The 20,311-nt window shown below is 40.9% G+C and overlaps 1 protein-coding gene across 2 annotated transcripts in view; it reads right to left on the reverse strand.

Moving 5' to 3' along the window:
• dennd4b (DENN domain containing 4B) overlaps positions 1–20,311 on the reverse strand; it is a 48,530-nt gene that overhangs the window by 13,579 nt on the left and 14,640 nt on the right. For both annotated transcript variants that reach the window (XM_022761529.1, XM_022761530.1), the window contains exons 2-15: positions 14,151–14,519; positions 10,486–10,741; positions 9,708–9,777; positions 8,151–8,320; positions 7,319–7,560; positions 6,913–6,979; positions 5,677–5,735; positions 3,685–3,829; positions 3,328–3,503; positions 2,710–2,810; positions 2,077–2,292; positions 951–1,096; positions 447–580; positions 245–359 (exon numbers count right to left, since the gene is read on the reverse strand). In XM_022761529.1, coding sequence (XP_022617250.1) covers positions 245–359; positions 447–580; positions 951–1,096; positions 2,077–2,292; positions 2,710–2,810; positions 3,328–3,503; positions 3,685–3,829; positions 5,677–5,735; positions 6,913–6,979; positions 7,319–7,560; positions 8,151–8,320; positions 9,708–9,777; positions 10,486–10,741; positions 14,151–14,500 — 2,247 coding nt within the window. In that variant the 5' untranslated portion in view covers positions 14,501–14,519. The remainder of the gene's footprint in view (positions 1–244; positions 360–446; positions 581–950; positions 1,097–2,076; positions 2,293–2,709; positions 2,811–3,327; positions 3,504–3,684; positions 3,830–5,676; positions 5,736–6,912; positions 6,980–7,318; positions 7,561–8,150; positions 8,321–9,707; positions 9,778–10,485; positions 10,742–14,150; positions 14,520–20,311) is intronic.

Consider the following 20,311-nt stretch of genomic DNA (forward strand, 5'->3'; position numbering starts at 1 on the left):
CAGACACATGCATCAGCACACGCATCAGCACACGCTAAACTTCTACTGTGGAAGTCCTGAACACTTTTTCTGGACTCAATCCTGATCCCAGTCCTTGATGAGTGTCTGATTAGCTTTTATGTCCCACACAGTCTCTAGCAGGGCTGGGACGTGTTGAGTACTTTCAATGTGAGAAGTGATGAAAATAAAATGTCTGGTTCCAGCTTAAGGTGTGCATGTTTTTAAATGTTGTGTGTTGTTATACCTGTTTTGTGCGTCGGGGGGCGGGGCTGCTGGGGGCGCTGCCTTTAGCTGGGACACGGAGCTGGTCCTGTGGCTGGTCGAAGAGGTCTGGCTTTAGGGTGGGGAAGGTCTCGTAACTGGGCACATGAGAGGAAAAACAATATCCTGTTGGCCTGTCATACTAACACGAGAGAGGGGCGGAGTCAGGCAGAGTGAAGCTGTACCTGTAGAGGGCGGGACACTCTGACCCATCAGGTTCCTGTGGTTCCTCAGGAGGCATGATGAAGACCGTGTGTTCGCCACTGTGAGTTTCATCCAGATCAATAAGCCTCACCTCCTCCGGCTTCTCCACGTCAACCTGGTAACAGATGTTATTTTAGCACTGATCAGGCTAATACCCGATCCTCTCACTAAGGTCAGTATCAGCACTGATACAATGGATTTTTTTAGACTTTGATTATTATCAATCAATAATGACAGTCTTTTTTCTTGGACTTTCCTTGCCGTTTTTGTTAAAATTTAATTTTCTGTTCCATTGTTTCACTAAATACAAGTTCAAAATGTGGTTAATTTCCACAGGAAACATCCATTTGGCATCATGTTAAACTTAAACAGAGCTGCTATAATTTTGATAATCTACAAATGTGAAAATGAGTTTTAGTTGTTTTTGCTTCGCAGTTTAACAGATTGTGAAGACACTGCAGTAGAAGCAGTAGGTGCGTTCTGACCTTCTGGACGCACTCGTCGAAGAACTCGAGGCAGGCGTGACGGTCGCTGACGAAGGAACACTCCTCGATAAACTGTGTGAACATCTGAGTCCTCGTCAGCTGGCCATAAAACTTCTGCTGCGTCCGGTCCCGAGACTTCAGGAAACCTGCAGGAGGAGGAGGAGGAGGAGGAGGAAGAGGGAGTACATTCATTCATTCACACAGAGTCTGAATCACATCATTCATAATCTGCGAGGTTTGATTCAGGTTGACGATGGCTGTTCTACCTGCTGTAAAGAAACTGTAAAGACTGAGGCAGTAGACTCAGTGATGACAGGAATGTAATAAGAAAGACATCTGCTGATCTTCCCGCATGCTATTAAAGGTTTTCCCATGTGAGTCAATGCTGGTTAGTTCCTGATGTTTTGGTCCTGATCATGACATCTGAGGATACTCATCGTCCCCAAAGGCTGTGTCACCATCAGGTCACAATTTCCATTTGTACACAAGAAATATCCAAACAGAGAGATATTTACTGATGGAATTCATGTTTCCCAGAGGCAGAACCCTTTCTGAAAATCCTTTTCAAGCTCCACTAGGAACAAGGCTGTAAGAACAGATAAAACAGAACTATGGTTTTGTTCTGTCGAACACTTCAGTTCTGTGGGTTCTGCAGAATTCAGCCTCTAGAGGACGCTAGTGAGGCTTCAAATGTTAAAAGCATTTATTCAGTCTCTCTGTGGTTAATAACTCTGGGTAATTTGATTAAAATATTTACAGATCATAGTAACATCTGACTTTTGGTAAATATACAAAAAATGACTTTTTTAAATATCTGAGCTTTCAGAAAAATATAAAAAAGTATTTAAACAAAAGAAGCCAAACTTCTCAAATTTAAACTGTTGTCTAAACACAAGCACAAGCAAGAATCGAAAACTTAAAAAATTATGATTCAAGAATAAGAAAAAAAAGTTAAAGAAAATCTGATCAGGTCTCAGAGTTTAGTATTTGGTGCTACACACACATTTTGCTCACTACTCAGTGTTTTCAGCTCTAAACAAACCAATTTATTTGTTTTTTAATTTCATCTCTGTCACACACACACACACACACACACACACACACACTCACACACACACACACTCACCCTGCAGGTTGAACAGGGAGCTGCAATCGGTGGTTGTGTCTGATGGAGCCTGTGTGATGGGCAGCAGGAAGGTGCGGTATCCTCGCAGCAGGCAGCTCATGAAGCGTAGAAACACTTCCTGGATCTCCAGCTCCAGCTGCTTCTGACGCCTGTAGATCTGATCGTAGTCGGTCAGCAGGAACTCCAGCGTCGCCTCCTCCTGGCCGGGCGTGCAAACTGCAAAAACCAGAAGAGATTTATCTAATGTGGTAACACATCTTCTTCCCTTCCCTTCTGTTTATTCAGCAGCCTCCACTGATGTGTGTCCACAGGAGGAGGTACAGATACATTAACAGTGATTTATATTAAATGTTTATACAGCTCATAAATGTAAAATATGGGAACTTAAAGAAAAGTGTTTCTTTTAATGTTTTCAAATGAGCAAAACAAAAACAAAAACACAGCACATAAGAGAGTAAAAGAGAAACTGTTGAGGCATGTTACACATTGAACAGCCTGTTGTCACAATACTGGATCGACAACATGTCAGTGGCACAGTGTCACTGTTTCTCTCTCCGGACCTCTGTGTAACTTTATTTTGAAAACCGCCATTGATCAAAGTCATGTGATTGACAGATAGGAGGCGTCACTCACTCTTCTCTAGGGTCTTGTGGAGATTGGTGAGGGTGTTGAACAGAATCTTGCCGTGCTTCCTGGGTAATGATCGCCATGACAACGGCTTCTTATCCTCTGACCTGAGACGTGAGCGAGAAATCATTATGGTTCAATAGCCTTCAGTCTTATTACAGTAAACAGCCATCGCTTCACAAAAATAATTCAAGGGTAATTTTACATGTATTTCCCTGTGTGTATAAACTGCTTTTATCTGACATGATGAATAATGTCACTGTAGAGCTTTAATGATTAGTCGATTAATTGTTGGAGTCATTTCTGAAGTTCAATTGTCAAAACGTCGTTGTTCCCGCTCCCCAGTAAGCATTTACTGTTTTTCTTTATTTTGCGTAATTGTAAACGACTGATCGAACTGAAAAAGACATCTTCACCAGGAAAATGTGTTATTTTCAGCCATTTTCTCACATTTTAAACACCCATCAATGAATGGAGAAACTCATCAACAGACTATTAATGGTTGTTGCATCCCTGTATCTGGATTCAGCTTGCAAACATTTTTTCTAAACAAGTTTCCTTCTTTAAAACATGAATTCAATTTGTGTTCTTTCTGTGAAATGACATGAAACTTGATGGACTCACTGAAAGATGGTGTTGGTGTCCAGGTCGACACACACCACGTCTGTGGGGGGGTCATACAGGTCGAAGTAGCTGGAGTGGACACCAACGATGAAGGGCATCGGCGCCAGCAGCACGTCAGCCATCTGCAGCGGACACAGAGGGATGTAGGGACAGAGCCAGCGCAGGGGGAAGCTCATCTGGAGACACGAGAGGGAGATTATTAAACAGATCCGTCCTCACTGCTCGGTCAGGTCGCCCCGTCTAAACCCACATGTGTCAACATCTGACAGTCATCATGGGCTGATACAGTTGTAGCTACCTACTTAACACCTATAAGCCCTCCAATAGTGTGTGTGAAGTGTGTGTGTTCAGTCTCACCGAGACGAGGGCCTCGCTGACGGAGGTGAGGACGTCGGGCCGCAGCGAGTGCAGCAGCAGCTTGTGTTCGGTGAGGACGGCGAGCAGCAGCGTGCAGGCATTCTCTGGGCCGAGGTTCTGCAGCAGCTTCAGGTAGCTTGCACCACTGTCACACACACACAGACACACACACACGGGGGTTATTATTAAATACACACATGTAAGTAGTATGGCTGTGTATTGCGAAGAATCTGGCGATACAATACAATTCCCGAAGGCGGGTGACAGTGCGATATATTGCGATATATTGGGATACGATAAGAAAGGTGATATATTGCGATTTTTTCTCCAAAATAGTCTATTTTTAGAAAAACTCTCATAGTATAAAGAACACACAATGTTATATGCATAAACAAATACAATTTATTTTTATGCATTCAGACTCAGAACAGTTGGAAACTTTTTTTGTGCTTTAGCTGGTGGCAAGCTACGGTGCTGCGTCTGAAAAAGGCTGTAACACATCTGATCCTGCCAGGTAGTCGCACCACTGTTGGCAATTTGAATGCCGAGATTCAGACTGTGTGCAAAGCACTTTACGTGAATCATGTCTGCAAGTCTAACCGTGACACCGGACATTAAAGCATTTCTAGCCGGCTGCTCTTTCCCTCCTGACGTCAGCAGAGCAGTAACAGGAAACAAATAACCTGAAGATTACCCGAGTTGATGTGAACTACGCTTGCAGTTACTGTAAGTAAGTGCAATAAAACCTTTGCAAGTAAAAAGCCAAAACTTTATCAGTACACCTGTTCAACCTGTATAACTGTGAACTGGTAGAAAGCGATATTTTAATCTGCTCTGTCTGCACCCAAAGCCCGTACGCTCGCGAGATCTCTTCGTCTAGTGAAAGGAGTGGAAGGAGGGGGAGAGTCAAATGGCTGAATGCCTGCTGCGAACCAGCGGTCGGAGGCTTAAATACAACACAAACCCACAGTCACAAAACCAGTCACCATTTAAAATATTGATAAAATATTGATAAAGCGCTTCGAAATATTGATACAGTATCACGTCATGAAATATTGTGATATTTCAGTGTATCCATATTTTCTTACACCCCGAGTAAATAGACAGTTTAATCATCATGTACCAAACCAGTTGTATTTGAACTTCACTTACAAAGAAAGGAAAGTCAAAGGAAAGGAGGATAACTCCAGTTTTCTTATTGATCTTTGATTAATCAGAATGGTCCTATGATTTCTGACTTATGTACTGTATATGTGTGCATATATGTATATATGTGTGTATGTGTGTATATATAGGTATAATAAATTATTTTGATTCTTGTCAATTATCTTATATGTATAATTCAATATTTTAAGTTATGTTTATTAAGTTTTATTTTTAATTATACAAGACTGTTTTGTTGTTTAGGATGGGAGGAAGGGGGGGGGTCTTAATGACTGTTTGAATGTTCTGTTTAGTCTGTAAAAGTATTGAGTAAATAAAGTGAGTCTAAATAAAAGCTGTGTAACTGAAACCTGAAAAAGCTTTATTTTCAACTTTATTTTGAAAAGCTTGCTTGGACATGTTACATGCAATTATGTTTTTAATTTTACTGTCAAGTCTCAGGCTTCAGTCTGAGATCTTGAGGTAAAAATGAACCTATCTGAATGTCTGAACTCTGAACTTGTATCTACAACTACAGTTTATTTTAACCTATACTTCTTCACATTTTGGCAAATGTGCACCATGAACAGTTATGCTGCATCATCTGCACAAAAACCACAGATATACAGATAAACAAAGCTGAGATGAGTCTGAGAGCTGAACATCCAGACTGTCAAGTTTTACCGCCTGTATATGTCGCATCAGGATGTAACCGTAGATTAAAACCTGAAACATTCTTGGTTGTTTGTCTGGGAGTGATGACCTTTAGCTCTTGTTCCTGTGGAGTCTGACAGTATTTTGAATGTAACATACTTCATAACATACATGATGCTGCAGTAGTAAACTGACCTGAGTGGGAGGGGGGAGGAGACCGGCTGGCAGAGCAGCAGGTTGTCATATGGAGAGAGCTGGAAGAAACGCACGGACAGGATATTTCAGAACACAGACAAAAGGAAACAAAAAAGAAAAAACAATCTTTTGAAATTTATAACCTCTGACTTCTTTTCATCAGTTATGACAAAATTTTACTCACTAACTTTAAAACTTTAATCCTGGATGGTGAATTTAAATTGAACAGGTAATGAGGGCAGTCAGCTCTGACTTCTGATTGGTTAAAATGTGTAACGAGTCGCTTGAGCTAGTCGTTAGTGTTATAACAAGTGTTATAACTGACCTGAATGATGGTCAAAATCTCTCTTTAAAATTCCAGGCATTGTTTGCACAGACAAGAAAAATCATCACAAAATGACCAACTCATTGTTCCCCATATTTTAGAAAGATTATCCACCATCACACCTGAGCCCCTGATGGATCATCATCAATTAACTTTAATGTCATTTTACTCAGGTACAGTGAAATCTTGTAGAACATCTCTCCTGTATGAATTATTCAAATTATTATTTGTCCTCTGATTGGGAATGATCAATAAATGGACTGATTCTGATTGGGCGTTGTTACCCAATTCAGTCTGCAACCAGATCCCCACCTACATCCTGTTGAAGGAGGATGTGAAAGGTTGAAGTCAAAATAAAAGAATTAATCCTGTGACATTTATTTTCTTCTTTTCTGAACTATATCTAACATTTCCTCTGTTTGAAAAAGATCCCTGTTTGTAAACATGGAAGAAAACTCATGAAAAATATGGAGTTTGTGAATGTGAACAGAAGATTTGTTGCTGTATTCACACAGTCTTACTGTATAACTATAGAAAACTAATTTTCTGTTTCACCAAGTTGAATTTCTCCTGCTTGCCATCACAAGCTTTCAAAACAAAATCAGACCTTTACTTGAACCAATAATGTCTGTGAAGAAACTACAGTGACGGGCTATTTTAGGAAATTATCTAGTCTGTTCTTTTAATGAAACTATAGATTTGTTTTTAAAGATTTATATCAGATTTATTGCTCGGCTCTGCACATTGGATTTACTGACAAGAAGCAACACCAGCCTATCCTTTAAGACATGTTCTTAATGCTACAATATAAAAGAAACCACCTCTGCTGTCTGAATGGTTCGGATATTATTTCTAAATAACCTGAGGAGGACCAGACGTCACATACTGCAGGTCTGAGTCCTGGTCTGTACCTGAACCAGGATGCGAGGCCGCTGGGGGGAAGGAAACGGGACGTTGTGCATGAAGCTGGAGATGTGTCTGCAGGAGGACAGGAAACATGAAGAGACATCAATTAGTATCAATTAAACCAAGTATCTGACTACAATCCAAAACTGTTATAATCTTGGAAAATAACAAAGGAAGGTGATTAATGTTTAATCATCTATTCTACCTCAAGATCTTTAAATATGAAAACATCTCCATTGAAACAAAGATTCTGTTATTACTAACAATTAAAACGTTTATGCAAAGAATTCAGTCCAAATGTCTCATTACAAAGAGTTCAATTTAAGGCCGATAAATACGTCCTTAATACAACTGCCTTAGATCTGATTTAGTGTTAAAACAAAAAACAATGGAACCGAAAGGTGCACTGACTTTTCCAGTGGCAGGACATGGGGCCCGGAGATGGAGTATCTGTAGACAAAGGTGAGAAACTTCTGAAAGACGGTGAAGAAGGGCCAGTGGGAGAGGACGCAGATGCTCTTCTTCACCTGAAGGCTACGGTTGGTGATCGGCCGCCGGTCGACCACGCTGAGCAGGCCGAGCCTCACGCACTGCCGCTCCGACAGCAGCTCCCTGGGGAAGGACTCGTAGAACTGGATGGCTGCTCCGTACACCTGCAGGAAGAGCAGAGCATTTATCAATAAGCTGTGGTGGAAACATCTTTATTTATTTAGCAAAAAAACATCAAACATGATTTTACAGATTCTCAAATGTGAGGCTTTATATCACAAGCAAAACATTTGTCTCTGGGGTTTGGACAGTTGCTTTGAAGACATCATCTTTCACTATTCCTAATATTTTACAGACTACACTCCATCAACAGCTGCAGCTGTTGAAGAAAATACAGATGTTTAAATTTCCATTTTTTTTTTGGAGTAATTTAAAGACCTCTCGTCAACATGGATGGAAAAAACAAAACCAAACTTCTCTGTTCTCGTGAACATTTTGTATTAGATTAAAGGAATAATGAACTCATTTAGTGCAGCTGCCAACATATTATCTCTTTGTCAATGAGTCAGTGGAAAAACTGTCAAATTTACCGCTTCAACTAATTAATCTTGTGGTTATTTTCTCAATTCAATCAATGAATCGTTTGGTTTATAAAATGTATATTTTCCTAGAGCTGAAGGTGATGTCTGACTGTGTGAACAAAACGCCCATGAATGAATAAGTGAGTGCGTGTGTTTTTTGTTGCTCCGCCCACCTTGTCCCCGCAGGCGGAGGTGAGGACGAAGGTGGAGAAGACGGGCAGCTGATACTTTGTGTTCAGAGGCCAGCTCTCCACGGTGACGCCCATCGGGAGACAGAAGACCGGCACCGACTCCGGCAGAGGAAATGCCTCCAAGTCGTCCTCCGGGTACCGGCTGATCAGACCTGTAGCACAAAGCAATCAGTCTGGGGCCGGGCAATTCATCGAACTTTACTTTCCAACGATTATAAAAACAAGATAATCGAGAAAACACCATCATTGTTTCACAACAAATTTCATCACCGCAACAAAAATCATCTTATTGTCTGTGGAGACAACTGATCGTGCTTCGGTCTTTTTCATGTAAGGACAGAAAGTGATCACGAGTGATCTCTGGACACATCCAGTTAAGGTCCGTCACATAAAGACGGAGAAATGAACAGTTTTCTACCAACAAGCTCGTAGCTCATCCGTCGTTGCTTTAGGTGTTTTGTCTGCTGCAGCCTGGAGCCCACACACAGAGATAACTACATTATACGAACATGGGTTACTGATGAAAACTGACCATTATCCAGCTGATTGTTCTGGATGTGTTTGAAATGGACAGAGCATCATCTGGGGCAGGGGGTTCAGATATCTTTAACTTATATTGTGTAGATCAGCTTTTTGTTTTCGAAAGTCTATGAGAAACCGTGTTAAATAATCGTGATCTCAATATTTAACAGAATAATCATGATTATGATTTTTGCCATAATCAAGCAGCCCTAAATCAGTCTGTGTATTATTACTTTGTTTAATCCCCTCAGTCTGTACAGGGATAAGATCCTTTCTATGGGACACAAGGCTGTTATTATATTATGAAGCTCACTCGTCTCTGTTATGATTGATTCAAATCAAACCTTCCTCCAAACGTTTCACACGAGTCAGGTGTCACAGGTTGTGTGAATCACCTGACTTGCTTCTTTCAGCCTTGGAAACTCTTCCTCTTGAGCTACCTGACTGTAGCTCTGTCACAGACCGTCCGTCCTCATAACCCCTGAGCAGAGATGCTGACTAACTGGGACCATTTTGTCCAGATAAAATTAATTTAATATCAGGGATAATGGGCTTGATGATTATTCCTGAAGGTTTGTTTACCTCCTGAAGATTTTTATGGTTGTACGTAAAGAAGCTGTTGCCAAAGAAAGTCAGTGAAAAGCACTGCATGAAGTGGGAATGTTACTCATGAGAACCAGGTGCTGATTATTGCTTTTCTTCTTCTCTTTTTTTTGTCGTTAACATTAGGCGATAACGCTCAAACTCCCGTGTGATGTAATGAACCTGTGTGTCTGTCTCTGATTCGAGAAGTCCACGATCAGAAGTGAGGAAACATCAAAAGTTAGAGATAAAAGAAAAGTACAAGGAGCGACTCAGTTTAGAATCACTAGAATAATTATTGTGAAGTGGGTCCATTACATTCGGACTTGAGCTAAGATTGCACTCATCATCTCTGTGGTAGAGACTTGACCATAGCGATGAGACTGACCCAGGCTGCAGGAGCTATGATGACTCTGCAGAGAGACAGATACTCACTGGCTTCGTAGACCAAGGCGTTGGCTTTAGCCACAGCTCTCTTGTAGCACACGTACAGGGCTGGACCCCACTGAGACAAAAACAGACACACAACAGCTGTAACAAACTCAAGTGTAGCAGTCCACCATTTACACTGTTTCTAATTAAGTCTAATTAAGGAATTCTCAAATATTTATCCCAACAATAAGAGGACAGGACAACGCACCTAACATTTACATTTAGTCATTTCCCAGATGTAGAAATGAGTTTCAATCCACGCTAAAGCAGTTTGAGGAGAGACCAGTCCAACATTAATTAGCCAACATTAAAGCTGCGACAATTAAAAATCAGCCGACAGGAAATGAATCATTATTTTGATAAGTGATGTAAAATAAGTGCTTTTCTTTCATGACAGTAAACTGAACATCATTGTGTTTTATACTGTTGCTCAGAATAAACTGGATGTCTGAGTCCATCACTCTCAGCTGTGGGAAATTATACTGTATATACTATTTTCAGTTTTATTTTTTCAGTTTAATTTTCTGTTGTTGCTGTTTTCTTCTAACATTTCAGACTCACAAGCTCATCTCTTCCCTGAAAAGCTTTTATTGTGAAACATCCGCAGGAAGTGTTTGGTTTCATTTACAGCGGCTTGAATGAGTTGATTAGTAATTACAGAACATCTGGTAACATCATTATGATACTTTAACATGTTACTCATTAACGTGGAAGAACCAGTTATTGCAAATAATTGTAATAAATGTTAAGAATTTAATTCTGTCTGACTCGCAGGACTCACCATGCCGGTGTTGAGGTTCTTGTCGACGCGACAGAAAGTGTGCGGGGCGACCTCGCCTTTGCTGGGCAGCAGCAGGGCAATGTCGGTGACGCCCAGCGTGTGGAGGCCCTGTGAGTCTAGAGCCCGCCGGTACATCAGGAACACCCGGTGAGCCGTCGGGGCGCCGCCGGAGCTCAGGTTTGCCGAGCGGCTGTATGGCGTCGTCTCGATGACATACCAGCCGTGCTTCAGCTGCTCCTTCCCCTCATACAGAACCCTGCAGGGACACAACATCACCTCAGAAAAACCAGAGAGTGATTGGTGCAAATGAAGTTTCCAGTTTGTCTTGTTTGGACGGAGGCAGTCGGAAATGGGAAGCACCTCATTACTGATTCACATGGACATGGACAAAGTGTTTCTGTGGCTGCCATCAAGCAAAGAGAGCTTGAATCATTTGAATGAATATTACTGTGTTGACATGTTGATTCATTCACTGATGAGGTGATGAAAACTTGAGAAAATGTCTAGAAAGGTCTGGAATTCTGTTGTTGTGGTTCCAACGTTCCTCATCAAATCCTCCTCTGATGTGATGATCTGCTGCTTTTCTCTGTTTTACAGGGCGAACTGAAGATCTCCAAGCAAACAAGATCAGAAGATGCCAGAGATGGGGGCGGGGTGAATCTGATTACAGTCGACTCTGGTTTCACAGAACACCTGGGGCCAGTTGTGCCAAACACCTGGAGTTAAGATTTTCCTTAAAATAAGAACACTTGCACAAAACTACCTTAAGTCTTCTCCTTAACCTTTCCTTTAAATGTTCACTTAAGTATTTAAGGTTTTCTCCTTATCTTACTCTTATACTTATGGAATCATTTAATCTCACTTAAACCATTGCACAACCAAGGTAAGGAAAAAACGAATGGTACGTCTGACTCTATCTTAACAACAACAAGCAATATGAACAAGTGAGTGGTGATAAGTCAAGGGACTGAACACATCCAAGAGGAGTTGGAGAACCCACTGGACTCCCTTAAACAACGAGGAAGTGGTTTTAAATAACAGATTTGACCAGCAGACAGTTTATGCTTTGTCTGACCATCTCCCTACTTTCCACAGCTCTCCTCTTCCACCTCCTTTCTTATTGCTTTGTTATTAATGATTTCTCTACAGTTTGATGCTCTGGATCTTTCTGTTCAGTTACAGTCGAGGTGTTTGGTGTTCACAGGTCAACAGCCCTCCAGACGCTTTGATCACCTGCTGAACACTGATTTTGAGCACTAAGCAGGTTATCACACCTACTGATGTGTAAAGTCAGCGCTGTTGCTGATTTTCGTGTTTTCACATCATTTAGAGGAGGAGACACTTTCAGTGTAAGTTTCAGACAAAATGGAGACGACTGTAAAAGTTCAACCATCACTGGATTCTTTGATACTGTAGAAAACTAAAACACCTGATGATTCTTAGGAAAGTTATGGCGGAAAAAAAAGAATGTTTTTTCTTCTATGATTTGTATGTGGTTATATTGATTTTATTTTGTAATGGACATCTGAGATAATAATACAATGGAGAAGTGTAAGTCACACTGGGTCTAAAAATATCTGCATAATGCCTGTGTGTTCAGATTTGACTGAGTAAGTGTGATCTCTGACACGAATTGAGGAAATTTAAGGGTTTCAAAGAAGCCGTGAGTCAGAGACACTGCTGCCTCCTCAGTGGTCCACAGTCCAAAAACCTCTGATCTACTGAAACCCGACACTCCCAGTGTCCCATTCAAACCTGTCCCTGAGGGGTGAACTCAAAGATTAGCCTCATAAAATCTGCCTCTTCATCTGAAAAGCTCCATTTATCAGGATGAGATTTAAGCATTGGTCCATTGGTTCCCTACCTGCCCACTGTCTCTCAGCTACAGCCCATAAAACCAAAGAAAAAAAAAGATGTAATCTGATGACTAAAGTAAGAGGATTTACTTTGTTATCTCCTAACACGAGTGTAATCCAGAGTAATTAAATAATTCAACATGAACAATAGAGAGGAGTCCGTGTGAAGCTGTTGAGAGTCCAGGATATGACACGACGTCTGCCCACCACTGCCTTACATAATCCACCTCTTATATAAGCTTAAGCTTTAACATGCATCACATGAGCTGAAAACACTGGGCCTGATTTCTAGTCAGTTCAAATTAAAACCGAATAATTTACAGCACAACATACAGTCCATGTGTTCAGTACTAATTCTAACAACTGTATAATCATTCAGTGCAACCTACACTCAGGAACAGACGAGGCACTGGAGGGAAAACAAGTAAAGACGAAGACCTCCACTGTTCATCACTAACGTCTCATCATCAACCTTTTTCATGTGACTGAGGACAGAGCGGTGAGATCTGCAGCCGACAGTGACTGTGCAGCCAGGGAGCGAGGGGCAGGTTATTCTGGGAGCATCGCATCATCAGAGTAAAGTCGAGCCAAAGCTACAGTCAGTTACTGTCAGACAGTGGCGCTCTGACGTCCTTAGGTTCAGCTCTGCAGTGTCTGTTAACTTCCATAACTGTAGGAAAAGGACATCAACACACTGACTCCCTGCGGCCTGGCATGGAGGGAAAACAATTGAAGGTAACCACCTCGCTAAAAAGGCCCAAAACATTTAAACATGAAAGTTTATCTGACACAACCTGCTGACTGTCCCAGGACTAGGGACACCTCACACTACAGCTGACTGTTTCTACTCCAACTGTTTACACTAATGAGTCACCCCCCCTATTTATCATACAGTAAATATAAGTCTATTCTAACCTCCCTCATTCAGAGCAAGACGCACACAAACAGAGAGAGAGAGAGAGAAAATCTTTATATTTATATTGTTTTCATGTCTGTGTCGTGTTCAGATTCAGTCTAGACATTGAAACGATAGTTAAAGGTGTCAGTTTTATGTCATGTTGCTGGTACAATGTCAATATGAATATCAACAGATTTTTTCCATGTGGATTTGTGCTGGGAACCGAGACCCTAACGGCTAACCCTGCGGCTGTGACGCTGCTCTATCCTGTTCACATTCATGACGCAGCGTTTCCTGCCACGACTCTTCTTTCAACAAATTATTTTACTTGCATAGTCGTTAAACAAAACCAAAAACTGTATGGATTGAGTATCTGACTGATAGGGAGTATTGATAAATGTAGCAGTGTTGAAAATCCTGATGATACCCTGCTCCTGTGTTACTGGGTGCTCAATCAAACAACAGCAACAGAAGCTGATGTGGGTTTGTCTCAGGTCCTGCTGAGTCGACTAGACCTGATCTAGAAAGTCCAGTTTTACTAACAGATCCATGAATTTGATGGTTTATCAGCTAAAAAGTGACCTGACGGCCGAACGGTTAGGGTACCACATGGGCTCACTGCATAAAATGCCCCCCCAAAATAATCTGCTATTGATATTGAAATGAGCAGTGAGACAGAAATATTATACAATATAAATGTTCATGTTGTAAAATAAGTCATAGGAGAATGCGTCATGCGACACTGTGTTAAAGAGGCTGCCTCATTGAACTGAATCATGAGCTGTTATGTGTCTGAACACAACATTAGACAAATGGACGTTTTAACTCATCGCTGCAGAACGTTAAAAGTCAGATTTGATTCCATGAAAGTCTGAATCTCATTTCAACACAATGCATTCAACGTTTCTTACCCCAGATCCAGAATGGGTGGTTTGTCCCGTCCTCTGCGGTAGCACAGGTACAAGTGCGGGTTGTTGATGAGGCCGGCGCTCAGCTCGGCCGAGTGTCCACCCAGGGTCTTCTCGATGCAGGTGAAGCCCTCTGGCACCTCCTCCCCGAGACCCTTGGCGATCACCGCCAGGTCCGTCACCGGCTCCACTGCCCGGCCCGACGAAGACAAGGAGGACGTCGAGGAGGAGGAGGAGGAGGAGGAGGAGGAGAAGGTCTTGCCATCCTCATCCAAGGGCCTCCAGGGCCCTGCAGGGTCGAGACCTGCCACTACAAAGTAGTCCACCAGCTGGGGACATTTCTCCTCTGTCATGCCGCCTGTCTGCCCTCCACTGCAGAGACAGAGAGAGAGAGACTGTAGATTAATTATTTAAGAGTTAGAGGAACTTAGTTTGTCTTGTGCATTCAAAGAGACAGGTATAAAGTTTGTGGTTTAAAAACCAGGGTCAGAGCAGGTTTCAGACCAACTGTCCAAAATCGAAAGATACTGAGTTTAGGAGAAAGCATCAGATCCTCACATCACAAAAGGTAGAAACTGCAAATATTACAATTATCAACATGGCTGCTGATTTATTTTCTCTGAATCGACTAATCAATTAATCAACCAATCAGCAGCTCTACTTCTAACATTTAGTGATTTCTGTACCTTCTGCATGTCAGCTAACTTATCGGCCATTATATAAGACAGTACTTTTGCCTTGATACTATTTAAATTGTACTGGTCCGTGGGTTACATTACAATAAGAGAGTGTTGCATAATGGGTTGTTTTATGTCCCTAATTTTTCAAGGCTTGAATTCTTGATTGAAGTCTGTTTACAGTGCATCTTTCAGTCTGCCTTCTTAATGTTTAGTTAGTCCACATTAGCTAACCCTAGCCCTTTAGTATAAAGGTAGATGTCTGTTTTCCACTATTCAAACCTTGCAGGATTTGGTGTCTTTGAGTGTTTTTACCTAAAATCTGCTTTACTTTTATTGGATCAGTCAGAAAACAGTCAGCCAATCAGAAGAGAGGCTCAGAGCCTCCTCTCTTCTGATTGGCTCACCAACCTGTTGTTACTAGAGCTGCAGAGAGAAGCCTGAGAGAGGAGATGTAAAACTACACTGAGATGGTTTTTATATCTTCTGATGGATCAACACTTCAAATAAAACACAGAAGAAGAAGAAACATGGAGCCCAACAAAGCCCTGAAATATGTACCACTAACAACACGACACCCAACCACTTCACGCTCAACTACTACCACTGAGTTTATCCATCACTTACTCAGAAATTACAGTGGACTCTCAGCACTGACCCTCAGTGTCTCCTGAACATTGATCAGCAGTAACCAAAGTGAAAAACAACAACAGCCATTATTCTGTTCCTGCATTACTCGCCTTAGTGCAAACCTTCACTGCAGATCAACAGCCTGGATAAGCTTCTTCTGTTGTCATGAATGTGTAGCAGATACAAATTGTGCAGTCCCTTTAAAAAGAGCTGGATGGATTGTACCAGTGTTAACAAACAGTTTGTTGACACGTCTGTGGTTCTTTTCACCGAGTGGGAGATTATCTCAGACTCTGAATTACAAGCCACAGCCGTTTCTCTCACTCGGCTGCTCGTAATTACAGTTTCAACAACATGACATGAATGTGACAAATGAGACAGCTTTAAAAAAACATGATCCTCTGAATAACTAATTAAGTTGACACATCTAAAAATAATCATAATTTTATACACACATCAAAGTCCGTTTTAAAGATACTCAATCTGTCTCTCTATGATTTGTATAACTGTAAAATACTGACATTTTTCTATTTAACGTTACATTTACCACGATACTTCAGTTATTTACAGTTTATCTTGCACTTTGTCATTTTTGTCAAAAACTTACAAATAAAGTGAATTGAGGTGAGATTGAAGTGAAAACAACAGGAGAGGCATTAAAGAGGAATGAGATGCAGTCTGATGGTTTTCCATTCAGTGACACACACACACACACACACACACACACACACACACACACCACACACACACACACACACACACACACACACACACACACACACACACACACACACACACACACACACACACACAATGACTCAGTGTCCTGGGGGTCAAGCCAATGAGTTACTGCCCTGAATCTCATCAGCCAATCAGAGAAGAGACAAAAAAGAGAGCTCCATACCTGACCTGACCCGGCTTTTTGATTTTCATTTATTTTCTTCTCATCGTCACATTTACATCTTCAAAACTTTCATTCTAATCTACTTTGTACTTAATTTTATTTTCACACATTTTTTCTTTCTATAAATTCTAAATAATGAGAGACATCACGACAGACCGAATCTTCATGGTGATGTGTAGTTACAAAATCAATATGTGATTAAAATGAAGAGCAGAGGACAGGGTGGTGTGTGTGTGTGTGTGTGTGTGTGTACAGCACGGTATAAAAATAGGATGCACAGTGATGCTGTGAGATGCTGAAAGCACTCTTATGTAACTGTAAATGTCCGTTGCCCTCTCTCACCCTCTATCCTCTCTGCCTCTGGAGACCGAGTGGGAAAGAGACGGTAGAAGAGACTGTGAATGAATCACAATGAGACTACTGCTGCTTTATCATTTATAAATGAGCTCATACTAAACTGAGTAAAAACTCAGCTTGGGCTCATATTTCATAATATCAAATATTGCTAAATTTCCTGCCATGTGTGATATTTTTCTTATTATTATTACGTATTATTATTATTAATAATGTTGTCCATCCATCCAGCCAGTCCACACGTCCCTTTCCACAGCAATGTTTTCCCTCTTCCTCTTCCTGGAGGATCCCGGGGCGTTCCCAGGTCAGATGAAATATAAAATCTCTCCAGTGAGTTTTGGGGGGGGAAGACCTCCAATGGAAGTCGCCCAGGAGGAGGCGTGCTAATCAGATGCCTGAACCACCTCAACTGGGTCAGAATGAAGAAAGATTGAGAGCTTTGCCTTCAGGCTCAGCTCCATCTTCATCTTCATCACAACAATCTGGATCCGATCCTGATTGGTGCAGCGGTAATATGTTATATCAGCCATATTTGGGCTGGACTGTATCGGTATAGAGATATTACATTTTGCATATTGCCCAACCCTAGTAAAAGCACAGACACACTTTCTGTAAACCACAGTATTTTCTTCCTGCAGGGTGGGGCGACAGACTCAGGGCCGTCATCAGAGGGTGAAAGTGAGAGAAAGACATTAAAAAGGATGGAGAGGAAGAAGTACGACGAGGAGTGGGTCAAAGGTCAGCTAACAAACAGGACGAGAGCTGGCTGCCTGTTTCCTGTCCATCAATGACTTCCTGATGACAAAGCAGTGCATGTGACAACGCAGCTCCAAGGTTTGAATCTGACGCGTGGCCCTTTGCTGCATGTCTCTCTCCCTGACTTTCATGTCTGACTTTCCCAACAATGATCCACACACTTTCCAATATTTATGATTATAAATGAACATTTCAGAATGACTCATCGGACACCAACTACTCTTTTCTTTCTCTCCTCTCTTCAGCAGAAACAGTCTGACATTAACTGTTTTATGTGCATCACATGTTCATAACAGTTTGTTCATCATCAAAGAGCAAAAATACTCATTAAGCAATAATTCACACACTTATTTACGATATATCCTCAGTGTGACCTTAATAATTAGAAATTATTTCAAGTGTTTCTTTTTTATTCTAGTCATGTGATCATATTGTTTACATTTCACCTTGTTGAATATCACGTTTGGATGACGCTATAACAGAATTTACCTGCAGGTATCAGCGTTTCTTTTCAGATCATATTAAGTACTTTATTCTGGTACTTTAATGGTTCTGATGATGTTGCTTATAATTAACAACTCTTCCTCTTCCACATGAACAAGCTCGTACATGGACAGGTAAACCCAGGGTTAACTGAGCCAGCTGACAACCTGCTTCATAGTACAGGTGATCAGGATGGTCAATGTTAAGTTCGGTTAAACCAGAAAAGGAAAATATATCCTGGGTATGTTGAACCTGTTTCATAGTACGATGCCAAAGATTGTGAGTGAAGAAACATCACTCTGGAACATCTCTCTACAACCACTGGTGAACTGTTTTTGTAGTTCAACAGAGAGGAGACTCTTCTCCAGACAAATGATCAGCTGATCGCAACTCGTTGGAGCTCGTTAAGATCAGAGTTCTGGATCAGGAGCTTCAGGATCTTGATCAGGTAGTTTGTGAAGAATCAGGTGTGAAAGTCAGTTTGTTCGAGCTGTTTCACATCGTCACAACAATCAATATTAATCAATAATCAATGTTCTTCAGCTGCTCAGCTCTATTTCATGGTGTCAACATTAATTAGCTTCATTGATGTTAATGTAGATTAATTTAGCAGCTGCCATTAAAAACTGTAGGATTTCAGCTGAACTGAAACTTTATTTATAACTTGATTTGAAAGGATTCAGCTCTAATACTCACTGTAAAGAAAAAGTCATTGTAAAATGGATGAAAGCTGTTTTTTTTGTTTGTTTTGTTTTTTAAAATCTGATTGATAGGGGTTTGTTGCCATGTCAACATAATAATTCAGCGAGTATAATGTTTACCATATTGTGTACCAATGCTAAGATTTGTAAACAGTTGAGGCTGAGGGGAACGTCATTAGTTCTTCAGGAATATGTTCATAAACCAAAGTATTGGACACGTTAAGATGTTGACCAGTTGATGAGAGTCAAGATCAGTTATTCCAGTTCGTCTTGAGGGGAACATGAACGTCTGAACCACTTTTCACCATCCACTTAATCCATCTAACAGATGCTGAGACGTTTCAGACGTTTCCAAACCATCACTACTGTCCATACAACCACTGTAAACACATTTAATGTGGTGTAAAAAATAACATCTTCCTCAGTGAGCCTATGCATGTCTTGTACATGTACTAAATATTACAGTTAGCTGATTAGCTGAAGCTCTTATTCAAAGTTCCTATATCAGCAAAAGTTAAGAAGGTGAAAGGTCAATACTTTGGTAACTGATGAGGCAGCTGAGTGACAGAAACACTACTGGAGCAAGTCACATGTAAAAAAGAGAAACGAGAGAAAAGAAAGAAAGATTTTTCTTTGAAGTGTTGTTGGTTCACTTCTGTGTCATCTCTGTAATTTAAGTCTGTTTGTTGCAGTGAAGAACAGGGTCTTACTGTCAGAGAATCCTCCATCCTCCCATCCAAACTTTACATTATTGTTATTGTAGTAATTAAGTATTATTGCCAGTAACATTCAGTTCATGTCTGACACTAAGGGAGTTGTCTGTTCAAGAGACATAATAGCAAATTTTAGCTGCAACAGCGGATTTCATCACAGTTACTTCCCCTTTTCAATGGCCAATGTGCAACATTGGAAACATTTTACACACACATGCATGCGTGCGCACACACACACACACACACACACACACACACACACTTCTAAATACATACTGGAAAGCCCAGAGAAATGTACCAGGTTTCCTCACTGACAGAATGCACTGCAGTACAACAGTTCAGCTTTGTGTCAGTACAACCAAAATCATATCTCTCTAAACAGCAGTGTAGGATTATTTCTTTTGTTGTACATTATTTCCACTTAAATCTTCTAGTATAAGGTACGTCATGGTGGCCTTGTGGTTAAGACCATTAACCCTTGCTGTATGTCACGCCCCTCTTTCTTTTCTCTCATTTCCTGTCATTGCTTCACTGTCCTCCTTTGAAGAGAGTCAAAGGTGCAAAAGCAAACACTTACAGAGTAGTGGAGAATATCCACCAGTTTCCCAGAGATAATCGAAAATCACATCTTCAAATGTCTTGTTTTGTCTGACCAACACAAGTATGTTCAGTTTATAGTCATATAAGACAGGAAATCCACAAACACATTTGCTCATCTGACAAGAAAAACTTACAGATGTCTTATAAAAAAAAAAAGATCAAAATAAAAGTATTTCCCACAAGAGGAAAACTTATTTTATCTCTCAGAGTTAAAAGACTATTGCACTGCTTAAAACACAATCATAAATTTGCAGCACATTTGAGATGATGGTTCTGTATTGGAGCAGGTTCAAAACACAATGCTGTCATCACAACAACCTGATGTTACGTAATGTTAGAGTCTCTC

The sequence above is a fragment of the Seriola dumerili genome, unplaced genomic scaffold (genome assembly GCF_002260705.1).
Source record: "Seriola dumerili isolate Sdu_G_001 unplaced genomic scaffold, Sdu_1.0 BDQW01000415.1, whole genome shotgun sequence".
NCBI lineage: Eukaryota > Metazoa > Chordata > Actinopteri > Carangiformes > Carangidae > Seriola > Seriola dumerili.